The 16,245-nt window shown below is 48.7% G+C and overlaps 1 protein-coding gene across 3 annotated transcripts in view; it reads left to right on the forward strand.

Annotated features, from left to right (window-relative positions):
• Positions 1 to 16,245, forward strand: part of UBE2D4 (ubiquitin conjugating enzyme E2 D4 (putative)) — a 208,269-nt gene that overhangs the window by 76,730 nt on the left and 115,294 nt on the right. For all 3 annotated transcript variants that reach the window (XM_029604172.1, XM_029604171.1, XM_029604173.1), the window contains exon 2: positions 4,071 to 4,134. In XM_029604172.1, coding sequence (XP_029460032.1) covers positions 4,071 to 4,134 — 64 coding nt within the window. The remainder of the gene's footprint in view (positions 1 to 4,070; positions 4,135 to 16,245) is intronic.

A 16,245-nucleotide genomic window follows, 5' to 3' on the forward strand; every position in this document is an offset into this window, starting at 1 on the left:
TGCTTTCCCCATGCTTCAATAACCTCCAAAGTCAGTGCCACCCTGGATGAAAGGCACAAGGGTTTCTCAAGAGCTAAGAAATTCATTGACTGTTTATATACAGACACTAATTGCAATCATATAAGGCACAGGTTTGCATACCTACCCTTCATTTCCATCTCAACCTTTGTGTGTGTCAATGTGAGTATATATTATCAGCTCAAACATTCAAGGGTTTACAAACTTTTGAACAAGACCATGTTTCTTAAAATGTTACACATCTTACAAATTCTGCTAAGGGTATGTAAACTTATAATCAGAACTGTATCTCAAATGTATAAATGCTCAAGAAACAAAACTTTTTCAGAGGAAAGAATGCTGTAGGTCACAGCATGAGGTTTCAAGGGATAGACTCAGGAGTAACATCAGAAAATATATTTTTTCACAAAAAGGCTGATGGAAGAATGGCACAACCTCCCGGTAGATGTGGTAGAGACAAAAACAGTAACAAAATGTAAGAGCGCTTGGGATAAGTAGAAAGGATCCCTAGGTGTGAAGAAGTGAAAGAAAAGCCAGAGATCCACTGGTGTCTCTAACAGTTCACCAGGAATGAAAATGGGCAGAGTGGAAGGGCCTTATTTTTATCTGCCATCATGCTCTATGTTTCAGTAAGGACCACAAATATAGTAATATAATAGATGATGGGAGAAAAAGATCACCTGGCCCATGCAGTCTGCCTAGGTATTATTTCCATGCTTCTAAATAATTATTCCAGCTGCTAGCCATAGAGTGTGACCTCTTGGAAGACATATTTTCTTATCTTATAAGGTCAGAATAGATAACAAAGAATCTAACCCTATAAACCTTATACGAGGAGTCCCCCAAGGCTCCTCCCTCTCCCCCACACTATTCAATATCTACCTCCTTCCCCTATGCCAACTCCTCGCTGATCTAGGCCTTACTCGCTATATCTATGTGGACAATGTCCAAATCGTCATTCCCGTTACAGAATCTATCCCCAAATCCCTCAAGATCTGGGAAAACTGCCTCACCTCAATCAACCGCCTCCTTACTAACCTCAACCTTGCCCTCAACACAACCAAAACCGAACTCCTTCTCATCTCACCGGACCACCACAATTTTCCCCAACCCGACTCATCTGTAACTAAGCTCCAATATGTCACAGATCTAGGAGTCACTTTAGACAACCATCTGAACCTAAAAAAATTCATTAACACCACCACGAAGGACTGTTTCCACAAACTCCACATACTAAAAAAAGTTAAGACCCCTTCTCCATCCCTACGTCTTTTGCATGGTCCTCCAAGCCTTATGTTTCACCAAAATCAATTATTGCAATACCCTCCTCCTAGGCCTCCCTGCTACCTCAATCAAACTGCTCCAAAACGCAGCGGCCAGACTCCTCACCAACTCCCGCAGAAGAGATAACATAACCCCCATACTCATGGACCTCCATTGGCTCCTAATACGCTCTAGAATCCTTCACAAGAGTCTTACTATTATCCACAAAACCCTACATAACCAAAACATCCAATGGCTGGATAACTCCCTACACTATCACTCATCGAACAGACCTACCAGAACCGCTGATAAAGGAACCCTCTACATTCCCCCCCCCCCCCCAAACTCACCCATCACATAGCCACGAAAGAATGGCCCTGTCCATTGCTGGACCTACCCTATGTAATTCAATGCCCCCATACCTGCGCCAAGAACATTGTACCCAAACCTTTAAAAAAAACCAACCTTAAATCATGGCTCTTCTCACAAGCCTTTACATAACCTTGCCGCTCCTATGTCACAACTAGCCCCCCATTCCTCTAAGTTGCCTTTCCCTGTACCCCTCAAACTATAGTTGCCTCACTTCAACTAAGCTCCCCCCCTACCTGCTTAATCTGCTACTCCCGTAGCCTTATCCCATATCCTCCCACCAATTTTTCCTTAAACACTCACCACACGTTATAATCTCAATCAGGTAATTACCCTACAGATTGTCTATATTGTAAATACTCGTTAACATTCTATATTGTTATCATACCTTTCATGTACCTGACTCTGCTACTCTTGCCCTTTTTACCCCCAGTTCTAGCTCCCTTTCGTTACATGTCATTTCTAATTCCTAAAGTTAATGGTTACCCCTGTTCAATGTAAACCGATGTGATATTCCCATGAATGTCAGTATAGAAATGTTTTAAATAAAATAAATAAATCTTAGACAGTTTTGTCTTTCTCATTTGTACCTTACTATCTTGGGCATACAAGAAACCACACTTAGTTTACTACCAGCATCCCTCACCTCCTATTTCTAACCACAAAGCTTTGTACTAATCTAAATAGCTATTGCCTTCTAGGTTTCCTGAATAGTCTGCCAGACAGACCTAGTTACGAGAGTGCCTGTCTTTATGATAGGACTTCTAAAATTTTGTATTTCCCACCTTGTCATTCATTCTGTCATCCCCAACATTTCTCATTTAATTGTTGGAGTAGGGCATTTTAAACATGTAAACACGTGCCGCTAAGTTGTTCCTCTGCTATCACTTACTTTTTTTTTTTTTTTACAACTAAGGATCTTCTGTGCTTATCCCACACATGGTTATTGTTTCAGGCTCTATCACCTGCTCTCAGAAATCATTCTGTTCTTCCACTCTTTCTGTGAAAAATTATTTCCTGACATTTTCTCCTGCATCTACCCTTCTCACAGACCCATATCTAGGACTTCATTTCCATCAAAAGAATATCATTTCCTGGTTTTAAGAATATTGTGAATATTCATATGCTATAGTTGTGTGTTTGTAGTTAATTGTCATAGCTTTGTTACTCTGGAAACCTGGCCTATTTGTGATTCTATCATTCTTCCCAAATTCCAGGAACTTTATTTTTAAAAAAGTTATTATTTCTTCCTAAAGACGACATGGTGCTGTAGTTTAAAACTGTACACCCTTAAGGTAGCATTTCAACCTCCTCCGTTTGCAGTCCTGTTAGGTTAATGTGTTCTTCTGAAGCAGCATTACTAGCAAATTGGTTCCAGCTAATTCATTTGCAAGGCTTTTTTGTAATGTTTGAAGAGACATGATTAGGTTTTTTTTTTAAGCTCCTCCCACTCAACCACTCCCACTTCTGTGCACATCCTCTTCAGACTCTCAGATGTGCATCACATTAATACAATAATATATCAATATAATCTGGCAGACTTGAAATCAGGAAATGTGGCAGCATCCCCAGCCCCTACCAACCTGGAGAATTGGACTCCTGTCCCTCAACTTGCCACCAGGTCAACCCTCACTCGTTTCATTTTTTAAAATTGTGAATAATCCATCAGGAGGGAGTTTGAAATCTTGCATGAATGTTTGACTGTTTAAGGAAGCTGTCTTGGTGTAACTGCATTTTTTTTTTTTTTTTGCTAAGCATGTTTTCAAAGGGTTACGTGCATAACCCCGAAAACCTGCCCCTGCGTGCGCCGAGCAAGCCCCGGGACACGTGTATGTCCCGGGACTTTGAAAAAGGAGCGGGAAGGGGATGGGGTCGTGGGCGGGGCGGTCCGGCGGTGGGACCGAGGCCTCCGGCACAGCCGCTGTGCCGGAGGTTGGCACGCAGGCAGCTGGCCGGCATGCGCAAGATGCGCCTGCAAAAGGCAGGTGTAAAAAAATAAAATAAGGTAGAGGGGGGATTTAGGTAGGGCTGGGGGTGGGTTAGATAGGGGAAGGGAGGGGAAGTTGGGGGGGAGCGAAAGAAAAGTTCCCTCCAAGGCCGCTCTGATTTCGGAGCGGCCTTGGAGGGAACGGGGAAAGCCATCGGGGCTCCCCTAGGGCTCAGTGCACGCAAGGTGCACAAGTGTGCACCCCCTTGTGCGCGCTGACCCTGGATTTTATAACATGTGTGCGCGGCAGCGCACACATGTTATAAAATCGGGTGTACATTTGTGCGCACCGTGTAGCGCGCACAAATGTACCCCTCGCACGTAGGATTAAAAATCTGCCCCATACTATTTACTATCTTAAACTACTCTTTGACTTAATAAAGATTAAACTTCAAAAAATGTGTCATTTTCTTACTTTTTCCTCTCCATGTAGGAATTAACAGATTTGCAAAGGGACCCACCTGCCCAATGTTCAGCAGGACCAGTGGGAGATGATTGTAAGTAATTGTTTAATGTCAGTTTACCTATGGTTACAGACTTCTGTTGACAAAAGCTTTCTCTCTTGTGGATGGTGCTATGTCTTATAAAGATTTTGTAATGTTAAATACAATAAAGCTGGATTTAGCCATTTTATCTCAAATATAAAATTCCTATTTTTTTCCTTTGAAACACACCACTACTTCTTAATAGCATCCTTTTTTAAATGAAAGTCACTGTCTCTGCTGTACTAATCCTTGAGACTTTATTTGTATAGTATAGCTCTAAACTGTGTAATCTACATTTTAAAAATAATATTTTGTTTTTAAATAGGTAAAATTAACATCACACACTATTCTTGGAGGGCCAGGTGATATGAGGCTCCTAGGGGGTAGGCTCAGGAGTAATATCAGAAAATTATTTCTTCACGGAAAGGATGGTGGCTGCTTGGAACCACCATTCTCCCAGGGAAGATAAAAACCATATCAGAATGTTAAGAAAGAATGAGATAAGCACAGAAGATCCTTGGCTGCAAAGAAGTGAAGGGAATGTGATCAGGGTAAGAAAGCAAATTGGGCAGACTAGATATTCCTTACTGTTCTTATCTGCCATCATAATCTGTTTCTCTATATTTCTCTTACTTCCACTCAGCTGACCTCTGACTCTGAGCCATTCTATTAGAGGTAGCCAAGGACAAAAAAGCAGTTGGAAACCAGTAAAAGGGGCCAGGGAAGAATTGCAATGAGATTTTACAGAGTCTGTTTCTCTCAGCCAGAATGAAAAAGGAGGTGTTCCCTGTACGTACCTGGATCAGTCCAGACAGTGGGTTATATCCCCCGACCAGCAGATGGAGTCAGAACAGAGTTTGAGAGCGTCAGCATATAGAGTAGTGCACCCTCTGCTGGAGCTCAGTATTCTTCTGACTCCAGCAGATGCGAGTGGGGGGATCCACTAGCTCCCCCAGATTGACAGGGTTTCTTCATTTTTAGTTATTTCTTTCTTTTTCTCCACAGTATTTCCCTGTCTTATGTTTCTCTTCATTTTGGATCCTTAAAGTTTAAAAAAAAAAAAAAAGTTTTTAATTTTTGAGGAGGCGTGTGTCTGTGGCTTTGCCTTCTCTATTCTGTACTCCTTTCCTCTTCCGTTGGGGTAAGTGGAAGTTTTTTGAGTTTCTTTCTCCACAGGTTTGCTTCTTTTTGGTGGTGCCCCGTGGATGCCGGTGGTTCCGGCCGCTCCACGCGTCGTTGGGGGTCCCGCGGTTCGCAAGCTCCGCCCGTGGGTGTGTGCTCAACTAAAACGGGGGTTTTACCCCGCAGTTACTGGACCCCTTCAGCGGGTTGTTAGGGCCATTTCCAGGCCCCCCCGCGGCACTAGCTCGTCTTTGGCACCCCCCCCCCCCCAGGCTTTTCTTTTTCCCGGTGCTGACATGCCGCGGTCCTCGAGGTGTGAGGCCTGCGGCGAGCCGGGAAATCAATTTCTGAGGGAGGGGCTTTGTGAGCGGTGCTTCCCCAACGGGGAAGGCACCCTGCAGTCCTCCGGTGCGATTTCGGACCTGCCTCCTCCTCAGCCCGGGTGGCGCGGGCCGGCCACGACGCCGCCTTTGGCGGGAACGGCGGCCATTTTAGGGGGTCAGCTTGAGACGGACTCGCTCCCAGATGCAGACAGGATTGGTTGCACTGGCTCTCAACAGGCTTTGCCCCCGGCGGGAGGTTTGCCCGACCGGGGCTCCCAGGACGGTCCCCCCCCCCAGGGATTCCAATCAGCTCTCCGTTTTTCTCACCTGACTTTATTCTGGAAATGCACATGGCTTATTTGCAGGGTATGGGAGCGCAGGCCCCTAATCCCCTGGGGGCCCCTCCCCCCAAGGTTCCTAAACTTGCTGTTGGTCTCACCGCCTCGTCCGTTACGCCTGGATCCCTGCCGGGTCCCTCTCCCGTGCCACCCCGGCATACCACGGGGGCGGCTTCGCCGGTGAGAGACGTCTCCCCGGAACCCCCGGAGGCACATACGGAGGGGGATGACCCTCGAGCCCTACGGATTTTTCAAAAAGAAGAGCTGGATGAACTCATCCACCACATTATTCAGGAGCTGGACCTCGACCCACCTCCAGATCCGCCGATCCCTGTGGCTCCTGCTGTCGCCACCTCGTCTCGCAAAGGAGATCCAGTACTTGCCACCCTCCGTCCTAGAGCAAGGGCTTTCCCTATTCATGAGTCCTTCCTACAGCTTCTCACCAGGGAGTGGGACACTCCCGAGGCATCCTTGAAAGTCACACGTGCCATGGAAAAGCTATACCCACTCCCTGAGGATTTTTTGGATCTTATCAAGGTTCCCAAGGTGGACTCAGCGGTGTCGGCAGTGACCAAGAGGACAACCATCCCGGTCACGGGGGGAACGGCCCTGTGGGATACGCAGGACCGTAAACTAGAGACCTTCCTCAAGAGGGTCTTCGAAGTCTCCGCCCTGGGTATGCGGGCCGTGATGTGCAGTTCGCTCGCGCAAAGGGCCAGCTTACTCTGGGTACAGCAGCTTCTCACCTCTCAGGAATTGCCCCTCGAAGAGGCCGCCCAGGTGGACCGGCTGGAATCTGCCATAGCATACGGGGCGGACGCCCTGTATGATCTTTTTCGCTTAATGGCGAGGTCCATGGTTTCGGTTGTAGCAGCCCGACGGCTCTTGTGGCTTCGCAACTGGGCAGCGGATGCTTCCTCCAAGTCAAGCCTTGGCTCCCTCCCCTTTCGGGGGAAGTTCTTATTTGGAGAGGACCTGGATCAGATCATCAAGTCACTGGGGGAAAATTCGGTGCATCGGCTGCCGGAGGATAGACAGCGTTCCTTCAGATCATTTTCTTCCGGTAGAACCAGGGCCAGGGCACAGCGACGTTATAGGTCTTACCGACAGTCCGCTTCCCGGACACAGCAGACAAGACCCCAGCCTTGGTCTCATTCCTTTCGTGGGCAAAGGCCCGCAAGAGAGGGTCCAGGGCAGGGAATTCCGCCCACAAAGTCATCCCAATGATGCCAAAGGAGCCCACTTCTCACCTCCCCGGATCGGAGGCCGCCTCATTGACTTCTATGAGGAGTGGGCAGTTATCTCCACGGACCAGTGGGTGCTGGACACCATAATAGACGGTTACGCCTTGGAATTTGTCCGCCCCCCGAGGCACCGGTTCATCTTCTCCCCCTGCGGTTCGGATCTCAAGAGGATAGCGGTTCAACAAAAACTAGACCGACTGCAGGAAATAGGGGCCATCGTTCCCGTCCCCTTCGACGAGGTGGGCTTGGGCCACTATTCCATTTACTTCATCGTTCCCAAAAAGGACGGTTCCTTTCGCCCCATCCTGGACTTGAAAGAGGTAAACAAGGCCCTCAGGATCACCCGGTTCCGCATGGAGACTCTCCGATCAGTGATTGCCGCAGTGCACAAGAGAGAATTCCTCGCTTCACTGGACCTCTCGGAAGCGTATTTGCACATTCCCATCCTGCCGGCTCACCGGCGGTATCTTCGCTTCAAGATTCTCGGTCAACACTTTCAGTTCAAGGCGCTTCCCTTCGGTTTGGCGACCGCACCTCGGACCTTCACAAAGATCATGGTAGTGGTAGCGGCGGCCCTCCGCAAGGAGGGTATCCTAGTACATCCTTACCAAGACGACTGGCTGATTCGAGCGAAGTCCTTCTCACATGGTCAGACCTCAGTGGCCAGAGTAGTACAATTCCTACGCTCTCTGGGCTGGGTGGTGAACCTTCCAAAGAGTTCCCTTGTGCCCTCGCAACACCTGGATTTCTTAGGGGCGAGCTTCGATACCCGGCGGGGGATGGTGTTCCTGCGCCAGGACAAGGCGCAAGCCCTGAGAGAGCACATGTCTCGGTTTTCGGCTCTGGAAGAACCAACCGCCTGGAATTATCTGCAGCTCCTGGGAGTAATGGCCTCCACCATCGACATGGTACCCTGGGCGTTTGCACACCTGCGTCCCCTGCAGGCGTCCCTACTATCCCGCTGGAAACCAGTCTCCCAGGAGTATCAGGTGATCCTGCCGCTCCCACCATTAGCCAGGAAAAGCCTGGATTGGTGGCTTGTCCCCTCGCATCTGGCTCGGGGAGTCTCGCTCGAGGTTCCCAATTGGGTGGTGGTGACCACCGATGCCAGCCTCGCGGGATGGGGCGCCATCTGCGAAAGAAGCGCCACTCAAGGGACTTGGACGCCAGAGGAGGCAAAGTGGCCAATCAATCGCCTAGAAACGAGAGCCGTGCGTTTCGCTCTCCAGCGTTTTCTTCCCCTGGTGCGACACAGGGAGGTGAGGATCCTCTCGGACAACGCCACCACCGTGGCCTACATCAATCGGCAAGGGGGGGACAAGAAGCAAGCATGTCTCCCTCGAGTCTACTCCCCTGATGGAGTGGGCGGAGAGCAATCTCGTCCGGATAGCGGCCTCTCACATCGCCGAGGTGGACAACGTTCAGGCAGACTTCCTGAGTCGTCAACAGCTAGACCCCGGCGAGTGGGCTCTCTCCAACGAGGCAATGCATCTCATCATCCGTCATTGGGGGACTCCACGCCTCGATCTAATGGCGACCTTTCTCAACGCCAAGGCTCCACGCTTCTTCAGCCGCAGAAGAGAGCGCGGCGCGGAGGGGGTGGATGCCCTCGCCCTTCCGTGGCCGTCGCATCAACTGCTCTATGTGTTTGTTTACTTATATCTTTCTCTGTTCCTCTTTGGGAACGGTTCTGGATCCAAAATGTTGTGTTTTTTTTGCTTTTGGGCTTTGCTATGCGTAATACTGAGCTCCAGCAGAGGGTGCACTACTCTATATGCTGACGCTCTCAAACTCTGTTCTAACTCCATCTGCTGGTCGGGGGATATAACCCACTGTCTGGACTGATCCATGGTACTACAGGAACGAAAATTAGCAGGTAAGGAATAATTTTCTTTTAGGAAATAGAGAAACGCAGAATTTGATGGCAGAAAAAGAATCTGGGTTGTTGCAAATGAAGGCTCATGGCACTGTAGCCCAACACAGAGGCAGGTTCTGATTGCGCTGGAAGCTAAAAGGAGGAAACTCAGGGTTTTCAGTGGATGTCTAACATATCACATTAAAAGATTTCTGTCAAATATAGTGGAAGTCTGTGAAGAAACATTTTTTCCAGGTGTGTCCCTTGGTCCAAAAATTATTATTGTTGTGTGAAGAGTTTTTCTGTTCATTTCTTCATTAGACCCCACTGCACAATCAGAATCAGGGCTCTGTGATGGGAATGTGACAGGCCTTTAAGCCAAGCACACAAATGAGCACTGATTACATTATACAGAGTGAATTTTTTATGAGCAGTCCAGCATAGGCTTTCTTTCATGAAGTGTAATTACTTTTCAACCGCCAGTTACAAAGAAATTATTTCTTTTTAAAATAGTCATTAACTTGACCCCACAGAGAGTATTGTGATGGTTTGTTATAGAATGAAATAATAACATTACACCAATGCCTGCTAATGTCAATAGAATAACACATCTGTGTATTTATGAGCTAGTGTCCTCCTGTGGATAAGTCAGTACTTGGAAATGAGAGTGTCAGATTGTCCTGCGTGTCTGTTCTTTAACTTTTAGCCCATCATTGCTCAGTTAATTGAGTGCAGTTAGCTTACAGAAGAATAGAACTCAAAGGTTAGGGTGCGTTCTTCTGTAACTAGTTTCAGAAGACAACCAACACAATTAGATAAAATACATTCTGATTTCTGTTGGCATTGGCTACAGAAGGGACACAGGTTGAGCTTCCACTTCCATTTGTATTCTGCAGTGGCTGTGTGTTGATAATTAGTAAATGGAGTAGAATCGAACTGGCAAAGAATTGGTCTAAAGTTACCATTTTTGTAAATTGACTTTTTTCACCTAAGGGATGCGTGACATTGTTCTTGATGAGCAAACAATATTTGTTTTTTGTCAAAATGGCAGAGAGTTTAGGTTGTTGTTAGGGAAACTCATTGATCAGGGACAAATGAGCCTTAATTTGGCCTTCTAGAAGTCTGTTTATAAAATACACCCCTTTTGGCATGTACTGTTTAATCTGGTGTTACCTGCTTAGTTTACTGAATAAAATCACTTTGTATATTATTGTGGCTGCACCACTTTGGTAAAGAAATGCCAGTGAATTTCCACTTCCCATTTTACCAGCGCTGACATTGTCCATTTAATTCAGAAGTAACCTTGTGTGGGCCAGCTCAGTGGCAGTGCTGTGCATGGCCATGTGGAGGAACCTGGGGTTGATTCCGAGCACGGGTCATCTGCTCTTTGGTTCAGCTGGGGGTTGGGTTAGCTGTGGAGGTAGCCCTCAGTTGTCCCATTCATCAGGCAATAGTGACATCTGGTGGCTGGATTTGGGGCTCATGACTGAAGGGTTCTGGAAGGAGCTCTGTTGCATGACCTCCGGCTGAGAACTGTCACCACAGCGACCGGGCTGAGGAAGTAGTTGGGAGGGGATATAAAATAGGGAAAGAATCCCCGTATAGTAATAAATGAAGGCTCATGGTATCAGATCCCAGCTTTGGTTCTTACTGGAATCCCAGAAAAGCAGGAAAAAATTGCTGAGTTCCCGTCTGCCCTGCCAACCCCACCCCCCAAAAAACATCACCCTGCTAGAACTTTCTGGTTTCATCATCATTATTGGTGGCAATAACAAAAGTAATTCTACTGTTCAAAATAATCAGTTTTAGTAGCATTTACTCTGAGCTAAGCATTTTTTATTGACCTAGCTTTAGAATTAAACAGACGTGCCTCCTTGTACATGTGGAAGAAAAGCAAAGATGTCACCCATATTATTTTGAGGTTTTTTTTTTGTTACGAGTGCAACCTCCGGCAGATGTAGGGACCGAGGGCTTGGGGTCTTCGGATCCCGTTACAACCAGAGGGCTCGGTGGCCTTTGGGTCCTATTACGAGTAAGACCTCCGGCAGCTGTTACACTCCGAGGTGCGGAGGCGCGGTCGTCTCTGAAGCTGGTGATGTGAGCCCTTGGGCCACGGCATGGCCCAGGGAGGAGCCCCAAGCCACATCGTGGGAGGTGAGCTGGTGTGAGCATGGGTAACGAAAGCAGGACAAGACTGAAGCAAGGATTAGGGTACAGATCTGACCCTCAACCGAACCTGCACACCCCAGGATAACCAACAATGCAATGTTGATTGATGAACAGTCCTCCGACCATTCCAAGCCCTTTCGGACCTGCCGCTGGGTACTGCAATGGGTGGCAGGCCGGACAGAGGACGAGGGCAGATGGAGTCCTTGGAACACAGAAGACTTTGGACTAGGACTGAAGTGAAGACACTGTAGACAAGGACTGAGGTGAAGACACTGTAGACGAAGGCTGGAGGAAAGACATCATAGACGAGGGCTGAAGCAAGACACCATTGACGAGGACTGGAGCGAAGACATCATGGATGAGGACTAAAGCGAGACATCGTAGATGAGGGCTGAAGCAAGACATTGTAGGTGAGGGCTGAAGCAGGAACAAGAGCTGGGGTGAGTCTGCAAATCAGCACGCCCTACACAGTCCACCCGCGGGACTGGTCGCAGACCACGCTGGGCTCGAGGCAGTACTCCAGGAGGAATAGTGGAAGCTGATACCGGAACATGACAAAGCAACTGCAGAGACCTGCACTGGGGCGCGCCCTACACAGCCCCCGCGGGACTGGTCGCGGACCACGCCGGACACAGGGCAAGTTCAAACAGAGACTTGACATGGACTACACGCAGGTTGCAGTAGGCTCTGAAGACCGGGACAACTCTGAAGCAGGATTCAATTCTCAAGGATTAAAAACAATGGACTGAAGCCGGAGGTCTTCCAGAGGGTTGCGCTGTGGAGATGAGGATGGCCTTGTACCATGAGGCACCCTACACAGCCCACCCATGGGACTGGTCACGGACCACGACAGCGGTACACCAGGAAGGTGGACATCTGGGGACCAAGGCATGGAGGCAGAGACAAAGGCAAGGACATCAGGAACATCGAGACAACAGAAGACCTGGACGAAGAACATCTGGAACACGGAGAGGACTGAAGACCTGGACAAAGGACATCTGGAACATGGAGACAACTGAAAACCTGGACGACAGACAACTGGAACATGGAGACGACTGAATAGCTGGACAAAAGAGATCTGGAACATGAAGACAACTGAAGCCCTGGACAAAAGACAACAGAGACATGGAGACGAAGCCGTCAAAGCAGAAGGAGACCACGGAGGACCTGGACTGGTCAGAAGACACCGACGACTGTGGAACCCGATCCGAAGGCGATGAGAGACTGAAGAGGAATCATCCCTTTTATAGGGCTGAAGCGAGAAGTCATCATCAGAAGGAGCCAGCAGCACTTCCTGTGGCTGGCCCTGTAAATGGAGTGAAGAGGCGTGCGCCGGCGCCTAAGGAAAGGCTGAAGAGAGAGGCAGCACCATGGATAGCGGTGCTGTCCTGCACCTCAGCGTGGAGACAGGCAGGCAGGCTTCAGGGTGGCCTCGAGGCTGCACGATGACCGGAGCGGCAGTGGCTCTTCCCTGCCGCTCAAGAGAGACTTCGGCGGTGGCACTACGCAGGTCTCAGCAGCAGCACTAGGCCGCGAAGAAGGCAGGCATTGATAGAGGTGGCCTCCCTGCACCGCAAGGACCCCGGCAGCGGCTCCCTGCTGCGAAGGAGGAGCTTCAGCGTCAGCCCTGCCGCGCAGGCCAGGAGACGGCCACGGCCTCCGGGCCATGGTGAACAGAGTCAGCAGCGTCCTGCCGTGTCAGGGAAGAGAGAAGGTAGGGAATCTGTCCGCGGGTGCGGGCAGATTCACAACATTTTTTTCCTTTGGGTAGTTTTCCTGGTAGTTCCTCCTTTCTTTTTTCTTCTACTTCAGTCAGAACCAGGGTTGGGATCTGGCACCATGAACCTTCACTCACTCACAACTACTCTGGGATGTTTCCTCTATTCTAATAGACTCACCTCCCATTGTTGCAGTAACGGTCCTGAGGCCAGGAACCATGTACCAGGACTCCTGCAATCCTGTATCATGGCCACCAGGTATCATCCTTAATGATGCTGACCTGATCCAGGAATCGAACCAGGGTACCCTTTGCTTGGCAGCTTGCAACACTACTATTTGAGCTACTGGCTTGCCACCTTTTTTGAGATTCTAAAAATCCCTTCCAAGAGCCATTGTCTGAAACTCCAGTTCTGTGTTACAGCAGAGCTAAAAATAAATAGTCCCATGTACTTAAGTGCCTGTTGTCTCTCTGGTTTCAGGACATGCATTAGCATGATTAGAACCAGATACAAGACAGGCAGCTGCCTAACATTTTGTAGAGATTTGTGGGGAAGCGCTCCCTTCATATTGATCTTAGAAAAATGATAGATCTTTTAGAAGAGGTGATAAGCAAAATCTCTGGTCCAAAGAAACAGAAATTGGATCCAGAATTAATTTAGGTAGTGATTTGTGCAATAGGTATACATTGTCTGAGCTTAGATATATCCTGGCCATTTCCAGAGAGCACCTCGTGGGAGATAATATTCAAGAGGATTTATGTGTGTAAATTGCCTTCTGAAAAGGTAGGGAGGGTTGTGTGGGGAAAAGGACATGCAAAACACGATTTTGCGTGTATTTTTCCTTGCACTCGTGATAGGTGTTTCAGGGAGTGCATTTGTGGTGGGGAAAGTATTTCAGGGAGTGCATTTGTGGTGGGGAAAGCATTTACATATGTATACTTTCAATTTTTGAAAGTGTGCATATATACGTACATACAAAGTTATACCTTCTAGGGAGCAGGTGCTAAATTCCTGTGCATATGTCCATATGCATACCAGCACAACCTGGGAATTTTATGTACATGAGTCCACCTTGAAAAGTCCGGCTAAAGAGTATCTATAGACCTTAGCCCTACATAATTTGCTGAAGATCATGGTTTAGAGATGTGGCTGGATTAGTTTTACTGCAGAACATGGATTTTGGTGCATGAAAAACTCAGTTGTACATCTTCCTAGTACAGGTGTGTTAAATTTGAACTTGGAAACCTTTGTATGCTTGCTTGTTTCAGTGTAAGTGACTTGTGTACTGCACATGTGTATGAGCAGCATTTTATTTTTTCTGTGTTTGTTTTTCTTAAAATCTATCCTTTTAAGTTGAAAAATGACAAAGTTTGTATGCAAGTACCCCTGAAGAGTGCCAGAGAAAAAGAAACAGAATCTTTCAAAGAGAAATTAAATACCTTAATAGAGGTGGTAATGCCTAATTCAGAACAACCATGTAAAGAATGGTTTGCAACACCATTCATTATGTATGCCTTCCCCTGGCCTGCCACCGCTAGCAAACAGGAGGATGTTTGAGGGGGATGGAAGGAGCTGATATTGCATCTCCAGAGTCAGGCCACCTAGCACTGCTGAGATATGCAGAATATAGCAGTGGAAGCCAAAACAATCACAGCATTCAAGAAAGCCTAGGATAAGCACAGAAGGTATGAGAGAGTGAGGGTCAAGCCTGAGATGGGGCAGGCTCTGTTGTATTCTCCCAGGACAAGCAGGATGGTAGTCTTCACAGATGGGTGACATCATCAGATGGAGCCCTGTCACGGAATACATTTGTCAAAGTTTCTAGAACTTTGACTGGCACACTGAGCACGCTCAGCATGCCACCAACCCTGTGGCCACACAGGGTCCCCCTTCAGTCTCTTTTTTTCCACGCAACATTTTCCTCGCGGTTCTTGGAGCTCTATGTGAGTTTTTCCTCACAATATTCCTCACAGAAATTTTTTGAAGTTTACCTTCACTCTCTACCCTGTGTCGAGGTCCCCCATCGTGCATCAACTCCTCCGACGTTTTCGGTGAGTTCACTTCGCGTTTTTGCGGTCGATTCCCATTTATTTTCTTCATGGTGACTGTTGGTCACTGACCGCACGCCGCCTATTTTTACCATGGCGACCGGGTTTAGGAAGTGCCCCAAGTCCATAACGGACCCGCACAATTTATTTATTGTTTTTATATACCGACATTCGATCTCAATTGAGATATCACACCGGTTTACATTCAGGTACTGTAGGTATTTCTCTATCCCCAGAGGGCTTACAATCTAAGATTTTGTACCTGAGGCAATGTAGGGTAAAGTGACTTGCCCAAGGTCACAAGGAGCGACAGTGGGACTTGAACCTTGGTCTCCTTGTTCATAGTCCACTGCTCTAACCACTAGGCTATTCCTCCTCCCTTGTGTGTATCCTCTGCCTCTGACCTTCCCATGACGTCCGTCGATGTCCGAGCTGCACCCAGAACACCCCAAAGGCCAGCGTGCCTGCCTGGAGAAGATGGAGCACTTGTTTGGGCCCAAGCAACCTGCTCCATCGACTCTGGTGATGGGTACATCAGGTCGAGGGGGTCCATCTGATTCTGGTCCCTCTCCATCGAAGCCCCGCCGGGAGGACCGAGGAGCAGGAGACCAACCTTCGCCGGCATCGATCCATCCCAAGGCTTCCGCATCGTCATCCTCTGCGCCGGAGAAGGATTGGACCAAGCACCATGGGAAGCATCACCACCGGCACCGACACACATCTCCGTCCGGTGCTGGCATCGACACCGGACTGGCATCGGCCTCGACCAAGCCTCCTCCGAAGAGGCCCTGGGGAGAGGAGCCCGCATCCTCCTCTGGACCCGGGAGCCCAAGGCGTTCCCCACTGGTAACGGTGACGGGCACCGAGCCCCCACAGACTCCCATGAATGCTCCAGTGAAGCCTAGCCTGCCTCCTCCTCCAGGGTCGGTTCTGTCCACACCCTTGTTCCGGGAGGAGTTGGACAGCATGGTCCAACAGGCAGTGCTCAACGCCCTTCGGGGTTTTCAATCACTACCAACATCAGCCCCCATACCAGCATCGGAACCGGCGACATCCATGTTGGCACCTCTTCTTGAAAAGCTGGATGTCCTCCTCGGTACTCTGCCGATGCAGCCCGTACCAGCCAGGCCTCCGGTGCACAGCCAACCACCGATACCTCCCCCGGTCTCCATCCCAATCCCGGGCTCCTCAGACGAGGAAGATGCGGTGGGACCAGCGATGCCAGATCCCGTACCTGGACCATCGGGCCTTCCGGTGCCCTGGCGTCCCGGTGCCCTCGGTGCCAGCACCACCATTATCGGTGCTG

Source organism: Rhinatrema bivittatum, chromosome 5, assembly GCF_901001135.1.
Source record: "Rhinatrema bivittatum chromosome 5, aRhiBiv1.1, whole genome shotgun sequence".
Taxonomy (NCBI): Eukaryota; Metazoa; Chordata; class Amphibia; order Gymnophiona; family Rhinatrematidae; genus Rhinatrema; species Rhinatrema bivittatum.